At 34.1% G+C, this 12,883-nt stretch overlaps 1 protein-coding gene across 4 annotated transcripts in view; it reads right to left on the reverse strand.

The window, feature by feature from the left end:
* Positions 1 to 12,883, reverse strand: part of TUSC3 (tumor suppressor candidate 3) — a 265,043-nt gene that overhangs the window by 12,658 nt on the left and 239,502 nt on the right. For 3 of the 4 annotated variants that reach the window (XM_053216357.1, XM_027077258.2, XM_027077256.2), the window contains 2 exons: positions 4,533 to 4,607; positions 900 to 990 (listed from right to left, as the gene is read on the reverse strand). In XM_053216357.1, the coding sequence (XP_053072332.1) occupies positions 900 to 990; positions 4,533 to 4,607 (166 nt within the window). The remainder of the gene's footprint in view (positions 1 to 899; positions 991 to 4,532; positions 4,608 to 12,883) is intronic. The other variant, XM_027077260.2, reaches the window with a different exon arrangement.

A 12,883-nucleotide genomic window follows, 5' to 3' on the forward strand; every position in this document is an offset into this window, starting at 1 on the left:
TATCAACATCTTACATTTCTACTCTTCTTAGGATTATTTCTCTCTTTCATTCTTTCATTTATTACCTCTGTCACTCTTGCTTCTGCTATCACCTTTATTTTTTCCTCCAGTGAACTAGTTGTACAAATAGATATTTTTCCCCTGGACTGTCAGGTTTTTAGGATTTAGCTCAGGATTTGTCCAAATCTTTGGCATGTAATCTCTGCAGTCCTTTTAGCAAAACTTGCTCTTGTGATGTGTATCATCTGCTTATTACCATGACCATTCACAAGAGAGCCGATTAAAATTTCTGAGAAAAAAATAAAAGCTTATTCAAAAGGAAAATGATGCAGTGCAATAAAAACAAAACCCAAAGCAGGATCTACCACAACTAAGGTAACTGTAGCATAAGTCCATGTGCTAGACTAAGAAAGGAATAACACCTGTCAAACGTAAAATTAGTATCTTTTCGGGTTCGTACTGCTTTCCTACACTGTATTTTGTTAGCTCTGAGAGATGCTAGAAATAAAATGAAGGAAACATGTATCCTATATGAACCTGAGGAAGCCAGAGAATCTGCATGTGAATGATCAGATGGACAGACAAAACAAGAGAGAGAAATTCTGATGAATTCCACAAAGCTAAACCCATTTTATTACATGTACATATATAATACATATGTAATACGCATCTCTAAAATGAAACTATACCCTGCCTGGGAACAGGGCCTGTGCCTAATAACTCCTCTGCAAAGTCTAAGCTGAACACATGGTAGGTGCTCAAAAACTTGCTTAACTGAGTTTAAAGTCACTTGGCAAATGAGTTAGCTACTTTATGTTAGCCTTTAAATATGTATTACCCATGGAAATTCTGTTTATTAGTTAAAAACACAAACACACACATTAATATAATGATATTACCTGTAAGGATAGCCATGGTATTTGGAACGAAATATTGAAAGTAGAAAACTGAAGAAGAAGACCACCAGGCCTAATCCCACTAGGCAAATTACTAGAAAGAGACAGACAATGCTATTAGGGTCTAGACACATGCAACCCAAATGCGTGTTTTTGAAATGCATTAATAACAGTATACTTACATTTTAATAGTTCATGGCACATACAGGCACAACAAACCAGATAATCCAAAATACAATGTATTCATTATTTTCCACATTCTTCTCAATGAAAATGGACTATGTGGGGTATGAAAACAACAAAAGTGACTGATCTAAGTCTTCTGGTGGTTTTCTTCTCGTAGAGAGTTCCTACGAGTACTAAAATGCCCCAGAGGGATCAAAACAAGACAAAATATGTGAAAACCACAAACATGATCATCAGCCCCTGCATTATAAAGCATTGGCTATATTAGCATAGACATTTGCATTATCAGAAAAGTAACTATAATTTTACTTTGTTCAGGCGCCATGCAATATTTACAAGGAAATGTTACTTTAGGTTATTGACTAGATTACTGCTTCGGTAAGAGCCTATTACTTAGAAACAGTCATCCTGGTGGTCAAAAAGTTAAGAATAAAGGCTTCAGGAGCAAAGTAATGTGGATTCTGGAAAGCCCAAGTGGGGACACCCCCCACATTGTAGGTCATGGTGTCACAGAGTTGCTTGTTTTCGCGAAGGTAGGGAAGGCCCGTATTACAGTAAGAGGCGCTGTGGTCTAGGTTTCCCCTACCACTTGAAACCAGGCAGGGTGACAAGGGGGAAAATACTTTTTTGTTTTCTTTTCTTTCTGTTATGGTTAGGAAGATTTTACTCTAAAAGAGCAATAATATCTGTAACATATGCAATGGGAGTACCTATGAAAATATACTGGGTATTTAAACAAAATTTATTTCTATTAGTAAAATATATGTTCATAAAATTAAAATACTTGTTAAAAATCTGAGCCAATTAAATGCAGACATGTTTAGAACTATGAAAAACTTAAATACATTTTAAAAAATTGACACTGACTTAAATCTATGCCATAAATAAGTAGAAATTGGAGTTAGCTCTTAGTTAGAAAAATCTAAGCATGTCTTAAGAATCAAACATTTGCACAATACTTGCATACTTTCATTAGTTTCAGGTAATTCTTAGAAAATACTGAAGAAAATCTGAAATAATTGTAAAAGAAAGAGGAGTAAAGAAATGAAATACTAAGGCACAGGAGAACAAGGAAAAGTTAGCAGTTCTATATACTTCCATAATGATAAAATACATTTAAAAGTATTCTTCTAGCAGGTCTGAGACCAGGTTTAATTACAATCCTGGAAATCAAGCAGCAGGTAAGGTATGATACTGTCAAAAAATGGTCTAGAAATCTGTCAGTTTTCATTCAATTCTACAGGAATATCAATCAGTTTTGAGTACAAATTGTTGAAAGTCATCAGCGCTTAAAAGCATTCAATTGCAGCCTCTGTGACATTTCATTTCAGACAAAGTTCATGCAGTTGAACTTCAAATGAATATTGGCAGAAGATAAAGTAAAAATCTGGTTGAATACCTCAAAATGAAAAAAACACCTTTTTAAAAATGTGTGGACTATCCAACTATGACAGACACCAGGCCCTAGATGTAACAATGTTAAAACATCCCTGCTTATAACAATGTTACTAAACCCATAATTAATTACGTGATGCTTTATTTTTATACCTCACCACGTTTGGTATTTTTATCAAACACTTCATCCTTCCTTTCTTTTCTTTCTTTTTTTTTTTTTTTTTTTTTTTTCTAATTTTTAGAAGCTAAGTAAAACCCTTTTATTCCCTTTGCCACTTTGGTCGTGCTCCACGGTCAATGAAGCTCAAAGTACATGATCAAGTAAAACAATATATTTACTTGATTCTGCGCAGTGGAACAAAATAGTATTAGTCAAGTCCTCATATGTAGGGAAGGGAGTGGAACTGAGTACTAGTGAGGAGGTAGTAACGAACCGAATGAACCACTGCAGCCCAGACAAGTTAACAGACTTGTGAGAAAATGCTATGACACAATCATTCTGACCTGAGCAATTACAATCACAGCCATTGTATTATTACATATCAAAAAGGAATGATTGTAAAATATATTTCCCATGTCTCTTCCTCTCAAACTACACAGCAATAAATAGTTTGACAGTGCTGGGGCTGGAGTGATAGGCAGAGAAATTTCTACCAAGAGGAAAGTTGGAAGTACTGATTTTATAAACTTCACAGATGTTGTAAGATTAAAAATTTATGTATTTCTTACCATTACCTACTTTAATAAGACAGGACATATAATAAATAACATAAACATTATCTGTCATTTCCAAGAGCATCATATTGTTTGATAGATATATCATAAAATTATATTCTGCACATTACTTATGCATTAGAGTCTTGAGTAGTTTCTTTAAAATAGTAAATCATGGGAAAACAAAGGACAGACTAAACTGTAAATTACATCCAAAATATTTTAACACTTAAGACAACTATTTAGAAATCACGATGATTTATTTATATACATGTCACCATAGGTGATACTTACAAGAAGAAAATAAGTCTAGATTTTTATTTTAAACTAAGATAAATTATGTGTCTCTTGGATACCTATAAATAAATTCAGGGTGTAAAAAGTTTCCAGAAATGCAGAGTATTGGGAAAAATTTTAATTATGGGTTTAATCATAAAATTATATAGGGATCTGATAATACTATAAAAAGGTTTGTGGCAGGAAATTTAAGGCCCTCTCTTCGTTCCTAACCTATGCTCCTGAGGGTAGATTTTTTTCATATGTTCTTCCTTTGTCTAGCCAAAATCTTTAACTTCATAAAAATGTATTTTTTTTCTACAACCCCCTGAAAGGAATAGTTCTACCAAAGGATAAAAAAAATAAATGAAAGAAGGAAGGAAGGAAGGAAGGAAGGTAGGAAGGAAGGAAGGAAGGATAAAACCTAGTTAACTTGCTTAGAAACAGAATGCTGGAAATCCGTACAGTTGTAAATCTTGGAATACCAACGGGAAAGGCAAAGACCCTGGAAGAGACACTGTCAACAGATCACTCCTTTTTCAAATGTTGATCAAAAGAGGTTTGGAGGTAATGGAAAGGTATTATATTTCAGTGTACAAAACCCATGTGAAAACAGAGTCCTTGAATGTATGCCTGATTCTTGGGGTAAAAGGAACACAGCCTTAATCAATAAAGTCTCTGAAGACTCTGAACAGAGAATTTTATGTCACTCTGTAGTGTGGACATTACTGCGGAGACTCAGCTTCAGTAGACATGGGTCCGAGCAGCCCTGACAAGGGTGACAGCTTTCCTTTATATGCAATTCCACAGAAAATCCCCACACCCATTTTGGAAGAAATATATTTTTAAGTATTTGTACACACACATCCAAAAAAAAAAAAAAAGTAAAACAACAACAAAACAAAACCCAAAAAACAAAAACAAAACAGAAAAGCCCTCCAAAAACACTTAAATCAGAACATTTCTTTAGAAATTTGTTTTCTAAGGAATTTTATACATTTCCCATTTTATTTAAATGAACCATAAGACTAAAGCAAAACTACAAAAATAGCAACACAGACTTACTCCGTCTTTTTCCAACATCTCCCTTGGATGTTGCTGCTTCATTTAGAAGAACCATCCCCATGGTGATAGCAGCATCTATAGTAGTTGTCAAGGAAACAGTAGAAATACATGCGGATAAAATCTATTAATTTTTCTGGATCTGAACACAATGTGTTCTGCTCCAGAATCGTTAAGTTGCAACTGTACACAGAGGTAGATAGGACTTATTCTTATTATCCAACACAAAATTACCATTCTTTGTGTATTTGCCTGCAATGGCGAGATTTTGAAGGTTCAACTCGAAATGTTCTTAAGTTCCAGGACTTTAATTTCTTAGCACATATGATTTACATGGCTCTCATAATCAGTTATGCCATTTCATGTTATACATGAAGAGATGTACTAGTTCTAGTCACAGGGACAAACTTCATCGGCAATCACGGAAAATTAGACTGTATTTACCATGATTTGTCCCCCAGTTCACAACGAGTGCTTGTGTGCATAGTTTTTTTCTGCCTGACTTCTAACTAATGTGCTGTTTCATAGATTACCTTGTTTAAAGAAACATTTATTAAGATCAGGTATTGTGTCACTCGGAAATTTTCTGTTATTCAATTACAAATTTTACAAAAGAAAACATGCACATTATAATAAAACACACTAACAAATTCAGCAGCATCTTAATTTAGTGAAATTTACATTTTAAGAATGAACACAAAATTCTGTACCTAATGTCTGCTCAGGATGAATATTTTCATACCATACTGAAAGAAGCCAGAGATTAGGAAAATGAGGGGAGCTTTCAACTTTTATAAGAAAATTCTTAACCGGGTTAAAAAAACATTTTTGACATGGACTAATGTTAAGATTTAGGAACTCATCATTTCTGGAAATATATTTATTATATATTCTGCCCAAATGACTAATGGATTTAAAAAATGAAGAGGCAAATAATTTTAGCCTAGAAATTCCTCAATTTGTTCAACTTTACTAAGGTTCCCTTGTATTCATTTCTACTGCTACAAATGTACAACCCAGCATTAGTATCTTGTACAGGGTCTCTAATGTCTTCTACTCCAAACTGTGAAAGCTCAAAGAATATTATCTGCCTATGTGTATGCAATTGAGTGGAGGAAGTCAAGGAAAATTCTGCAGAGTAAATATTTCCACTCCATTTTCAAAACCATTAGATCAAAGTACTGATTAATAACTGTAAAATATTTGAGTCTTTCATGACCCTATTATCCAATTTCTGGTAAACAAAAGATGTCTGACTTCTCCAGTTAGGCATTTATGCTTACAATAACTTCTCTATACAAAGTGTTTTCTTTTTTTTTTTTTTTTTGATTTTTAAATTTTATTAAAATGCAAGTTAGTTAACATATAGTGTAGTAATGATTTCAGGAATAGAATTTAGTGATTCATCACTTAGCTATAATGCCCAGGGCTCATCCCAACAAGTGCCCTCCTTGATGCCCATCACCCATTTGGCCCATTCGCTGACCCAACACTCCTCCAACAATCCTCAGTTTGTTCTACTTAAGAGTCTCTTGTGGTTTGCCTGCCTCTCTTTTTATCTTACTTTTCCTTTCCTTCCCCTATGTTCACCTGTTTTGTTTCTTAAGTTCCACAAGTGAAATCATATTTATCTTTCTCTGACTTATTTTGCTTAGTATAATATACTCTAGTTCCATCAATGTTGTAAATGGCAAGATTTCATTCTTTCTAATTTCTGAGTAATATTCTATTACTCAGTAATATTCATTCTATGTATATCTTCTTTATCCATTCATCAGTCGATGGACATCTGGACTCTTTCCATAATTTGGCTTTTGTTGATAGTGCTGCTGTTGATAGGGTGCATGTGCCCCTTCAAATGAGCATTTTTGTATCCTTTGGGTTAATAGCTAGTAGTGCAATTGCTGGGTCATAGAGTAGTTGTATTTTTAATTTTTTGAGGAACTCCATACTGTTTTCCAGAGTGGCTGCACCAGTTTGCATTCCCACCAGCCATGCAAAACTGTTCCCCTTTCTCCGCATCCTTGCCAACATCTGTTGTTTCCTGAGCTGTTCATTTTACCCATTCTGACAGATGTTATGTGGTATCTCATTGTGGTTTTGATTTCTATTTCCCTGAAGATGAGATGTTGAGCATCTTTTCACGTGTCTGTTAGCCCTCTCAATGTCTTCTTCCGAAAAGTGTCTGTTCATGCCTTTTGCTCATTTCTTCATTGGATTATTTGTCTTTTGGGTGCTGAGTTTGATAAGTTCTTTGTAGATTTTGGATACTAACCCTTCGTCTAATATGTCAACAAATAGTTTTCAATTTATTCTATTTAGCAATCCTTTATGAAACCGTTTCTGGAGAAAACCAAACAATAACCCAAACAAACTTGCCTGGAAGCCTACTGCATACAAGAGAAAAAGCCACTATCAGCACTATGCAGTATCAGCACTCCCCTCTCCCCTCTCCCCTCTCAAACCAAGCCGAACACACGTATACACCATATACTACCACTAAATTTGGGGGGATCCATGATACATAGTTTGAAAACACTAAAATTTGGTTAATTATTAGAGTTCCTTGAGATTCAGTCATGTCATGAGGGCCTGAAAAGGGTAACAGAAGAGAATCAATATTTCATTATTACCAGCATATTGAAATATATTTCAGTATTATCAGTCTGTGCACCTTAAGGATTTATTCTTACAATGTTTTGGATAATCCACCGGAAAAAAACTCAAGTCTAGAGTCATAGGACAATGCTAATAATAAAGTGATGGGAAAAAATGAAAAGCTTGTACCAAACTGTTCATATGTAAGGATTTCTACTGCTTGACGAGCTCCCTGGAGCAAACTACTGTGACTGTATAGATCCTAAGGAGTTAAAGTAGGTCTCTCTTTCATCTTTTTCTGGTTCCATTTGCCAAAAATCCAGAAATAACCAAATTTAAACCACCACGTCAATAAATAATACTTAATAAGTTTATTGGGAATATAAGAACAGTTTTTAAACGGGGAATCCTCAAATTCAAGGACTTACTAATATAAATTTTTTTTTAAATTTTTTAATGTTTGTTTATTTTTGAGAGAGACAGAGACAGAATGCAAGTGGGTTAGGGGCAGAGAGAGAGGAAGACACAGACTCTGAAGCAGGCTCCAGGCTCCGACCTGTCAGCACAGAGCCCAATGCAGTGCTCCAACCTATGAGCTATGAGATCGTGACCTGAGCCGAAGTCAGATGCTCAACTGACTGAGCCACCCAGGCACCCCAAGGACTTACTACTATAAAACTCAGGGACATGAAGTTACAGAACGGCTTCTAAAGTAAAATGAAGAAGTTGTTGACTTTAATAGTGGTTGGTTATTATAACGGGGGTTTCCAGGTGGCAGGTGATTGGTTACAAGTGATTATCTCATACCAGTTTTAAGATGATGACATAAGTTTTTTTTTATGATTATTAGAGGTATTTACAAGAAATAGCCCAAGTTAAGGTTTACTTATACTCATGAAAAGGGCTACAGTCTTAAAGTGTTTATGTGGCTTGAATGATTTTTTCTGCCGGGGAATTCTCAAGTGTGGTTTCTATTTTATATTTCACTTTAACACCCCTTACTTTATACAGGCACAAATTTCAATCTACACATTTAAATAGACACATTTGATCTGAAAATTCATAGAGAATTCAGATTATTTTAACTGTAACAAAATATTTTTTTTTCAAATATTCAAATTAGAAATGACATTTTAAAATGATTTTATGTAGATATTATAAATAAAATACTTACTTTAGGACCCCGTTTCCTACATAGCTTCTGAAATTTTATTAATAAAATCAAGGGGAAAATAACAATTTCTATATCTGAGGAAAATAAGGTTTACAAAATTAAATGCTTAAAATTTTTGATTAAGAGTATAGCTATATATAAAAATGTTCTTAGGGTAAAATTTTATATATACACAAACACCCATGTGCACATATATACATGTGACATAAATACACATATATGTAGATATAATCTCAAGGAAAAGTATGTTTTATTAGGCAAAAAAATTGGATGTTAACTATAGTTACACAAGTATAACATATGCCTATTCAAAGATCTTCATACCGTTTTTACCATTTTTTCTCTACAAATTTTTAAGATATGATGGGAAAACTATGTGAGCAAACAACATGCTTCTCATTGGAATTTTTGAACTTCACACAAATTCAGTTTGCAAGGGAAAATTATGTATAAGATTTTCATAAGCATAAACCACATTTTACTGCGTATTTATCTTATGCAAAATTGTTCCAAATATTTGCTATTACAAATATTCCTACAAAGATCTTTTTACATGTACATGTGCAATATTTTCTCTAAGGTCTACACATGGAGTTTTCTAGAGAGTGCATATACATATTTTCAAATTAACTAAGGTTTAATCATATTGTATTTTCCTTATATTTCACCAATAGTATTGCCAAACTATTGATTTTATCAAACTGATGAGGGAGAATCTGTATTAATAAGTTTGAGTATCTTTTGATAAGCTCATTTCTCCTTTTAATCTTTTGTATATTGCTTTTTTTTCTTTTTAATTTTTTTTGCTCATTTTCCCCTAAGTCTTTTTCCTCATCTGTGTCTTTTTCTTAATTTGTAGGACACTTCCTTTTTCTGGACATGAAAGTGTTGCATATAAACTCTCTTCCTTTCATGTATTGTCTTGTATATATGTATATAGGTTATTTAATACTAATAGCCAACATTTATTTACCCCAACTATGTGCAGGCAATTGAGCTAAGCACTATGCATGGATTTCTCTCATTAAGGCCCTTAACAGTGCTGTGAAGTGGGTATTGTTTTATTCTTACTTATAAGTTAGGATAATGAAACTTACGGGGGTTAATAACCGGGACACTGTTAGGCACTACTGGAGCCAGAATTCAAACCAAGGCTATCGAAGCCAATGCCTATTTGCTCTTAACTACAATGCGATGTGTTTTTTTATTAAAAAAAAAAAAACTTAATATTTTTTTTAGTATGTTGACATAAGACATTGTGTAAATTTAAGGTGTACAACATGTTAATGTGATATATTTACATATTGTAATTTGACTGCCATTGTAATAATTATCACCTCTATCATATTACATAATTATCCTTTTTTAAAGGTTGAAATAATCAAGTTCGAGACTCTTAGCAAGTTTGATCATACTACAACATTGTTGTCTATATTCGTTTCACTGTGCATTAGTTCTCTATGGCTTATTTACTACTACTCTCATTAAATTTGTACCCTTAACATTTGTCTTACTACCCTTCATTTCATCCTCTGATAACCACCATTTTACTGTTTTGACAAGTTTGGCTTTTTAAAATTCCACATGTAAGTGATATCATACAGTAGTGGTCTTTCTTGACTGATCTCACTTAGCACACTGTGCTCAAATTCCATCCATGTTATTCCAAATAGCAAGACTGTTTGTATGCCTATCATTTTGTTTGTTTTGTTTTTTGTTTTTTACAAGTCTATCAACAGACACTTAGGTTGTGTAGGTTATATCCATATCTGGCTATTCCAAATAATGATGCCATAAACAGAGGGGTGCATACATCTGTCTAAATTAGAGGGTTTGTTTTTTTGGACAAATACCCAGAAAGGTAATTGTTGAATCATATAGTTTTATTTTTAATTTTTTGAGGAAACTCCATGCTGTTTTGCTATAGTGGCTGCACCAATTTACATTCGCACCAACAGAACCTTCTCCACAGCCTCGCCAACACTTGTTTCTTACCTTTTTGACAACAGCCATCATAATTGAGGTGGTATCTCATAGTGGTGTTGATCTGCATTTCCCTGATGGTGAGTGATGTTGAGCATCTGTTGGCTATTTGCATGTTGTCTTTGGAAAAGTGTCAATTTAGTATTCTTCTGCATGTGCGTATCCATTTTCTTAAAACTATTTGTTAAAGAGACTCTTTTCCTCATGGAGTGTTCTGGGCCCTCCGGTCAAATTTCAGTAAATCGTATATGCAGGAATTTAATTTTGGGCTGTCTATTCTGTTCCATTGGTCTCTGTGTCTGTTTTTGTGCCAGTACGATACTGTTTTTATTACTATAGCTTTGAAGTATTGTTTGAAACCTGTGTGATACCTCTGGTTTTGTTCTTTTACCTTGGGATTGCTTTAGATATTTTGGCTGTTGTGGTTCAGTACAAAGTTTAGGAGTGTTTCTCCCATTTCTGTAAAAAAAAAAAAAGCCTTTATATTTTGATGAGGATTGCACTGAATCTGTAGATGATTTTGGGGAGTATGGATATTTTAATAGTATTGTTCAGATCCATGAACAGAGAATGCATTTCCATTTGTTTGTGTTTTGATTTCTTTCAGCAAAGTCTTGGAGTTTTGTTGTACAGACGTTTCATTTCCTTGGTTAAATTTATTCCTAAGAATTTGTTTCTGATGTTACTATAAATTGGATTTTCTTTTTCAGATGTTTCATCATTAGTGTAAAAAATGCACCTGATTTCTGCATGTTGATTTTGTAACCTGTAACTTTACTGAAATTGTTAATTAGTTACAACGGATTTTTAGTTGAGAGTTTGGGATATTCTCTCAGTGTAAGTGTGTGTGTCTGTGTGTGTGTGCATGCGTATGTTCATATCGTCTATAAATAGCAACAATATTACTTCTTCCTTTCCAATTTAGATGCCCTCTGTTTCTTTGTCTTTATTGCTCTAGCTTATTAAATAACAGTAATGCTGGCAGGCATCCTTGTCTTCTTCCTGATCTTAAAGGAAAAGCTTTCAATTCCAACTTGGTTGTGATGTATAATCCTTTTTAAGTGTTCGTGAATTTGGTTTGCTCATAGTTTGAGAAATTTTGTATCTGTACTCATCAGAGATATTAGTGTATACTTTTCTTGTGGTGCTTTTATCTAGTTTTGTATCATTGTAATGCTGGCCTCAGAGAAGGAGTTTGGAAGTGTTCCCTACTCAATTTTTTTTTTTTTTTTTTTGGAGATTGAGAAGGATTGGTGTTAATTCTTTTATTTAAAAAAATTTTATTTATGAGACAGAGCACACAAGGGCAAAGAGACAGAGGATCCAAAACAGGCTCTGTGTTGACAGCAGCGAGCCCAGGGTAGGGCTCGAACTCACGAACTGTGAGTCCATGACCTGAGCTGAAGCTGGAAGCTTAACTGACTGAGTCGCCCAGGTGCCCCAGTGTTAATTCTTAAGTGTTAGGTACAATTCTCCATAGTGAAGCCATTTCGTCCTGGGGTTTTCTGCGTTGGGAGGTTTTTGATTACAGATAGAATATTTTTACTCAATTTTGATCTGTTTAGATTTTTCTATTTCTTCTTGAAACACTGTTGGCAAGTCATGTTTCTAAGAATGTATCTATTTCTTCTAAGTTATGTAATTTGTTGGCATATAATTATTAATAGAAGTCTGTTACACTATGTATTTCTGAAGTATCAGTTGTAATGTCTTTACTTTCATTTCTGAGTCTTTTTTTCTTGGTTTAGCTATTTGTCAATTTTGTGTCTTTTTGAAGAAACAGCTCTTAGTTTCACTGATACATTCTATTGATTTTCTGGTCTTTATTTCATTTATTTCTACTCTATACTTATGTACTTCCTTTCTTATGTTAACTTTGGGCTTACTTTCTTGTTCTTTCTTTGGTTCCTTGAAGTGTAAATTTAAGTTGTTTACTTGAGATCACTGTCAATTCATAATTTATGCATTTATTGCTATAAACTTACCTCCCAGAACTATTTTTGCTGTATCCCATTAGTTTGGTATGTTGTATTTCCACTGTCATGTGTTTAAAGATATTTTTAATTTCCCTTTTGATTTCTTTTTGACACACTGGTTGTTTAGAGGTGTGTTGTTTCCACATATTTGTGTATTTCCTCTTGTAGATACGTAGTTTCATACTATTGTGGTCAGAAAAGAGAGTTGCCTATATGTGTTTGGGGCCTTATCAAATGATGTATCCTAAAGAATGTTCCACATGCAGTTCATAAGAAAATGTGTTTTATGTTATTGGATGGAGGGTACCTGGGTGACTCAGTCAGTTGGGTGTCTGATTCTTGATTTCAGCTCAGGCTGTGATCCTAGAGTCGTGGGATAGAGCCCTGTGTTGGGCTATTTGCTGACCTTGGAGCCTGCTTGAGATTCTCTCTCTTCCCCCCCCCCCCCCCCAAACTCTGGCTCATGCTCTCTCTCTCTCCCCTGCTCATATGTGCTCACTCTCTCTCAAAATAAACAAACAAAAAAACTTTCAGGATACAAAGTCTGTTATGTACAAAAAAACAAATTCTACAGGAGTGCCTGGATGGCTCAGTTGGTTAAGTGTCCAACTCTTGATTTTGGC

The sequence above is a fragment of the Acinonyx jubatus genome, chromosome B1 (assembly GCF_027475565.1).
Source record: "Acinonyx jubatus isolate Ajub_Pintada_27869175 chromosome B1, VMU_Ajub_asm_v1.0, whole genome shotgun sequence".
In the NCBI taxonomy this organism is placed as follows: domain Eukaryota; kingdom Metazoa; phylum Chordata; class Mammalia; order Carnivora; family Felidae; genus Acinonyx; species Acinonyx jubatus.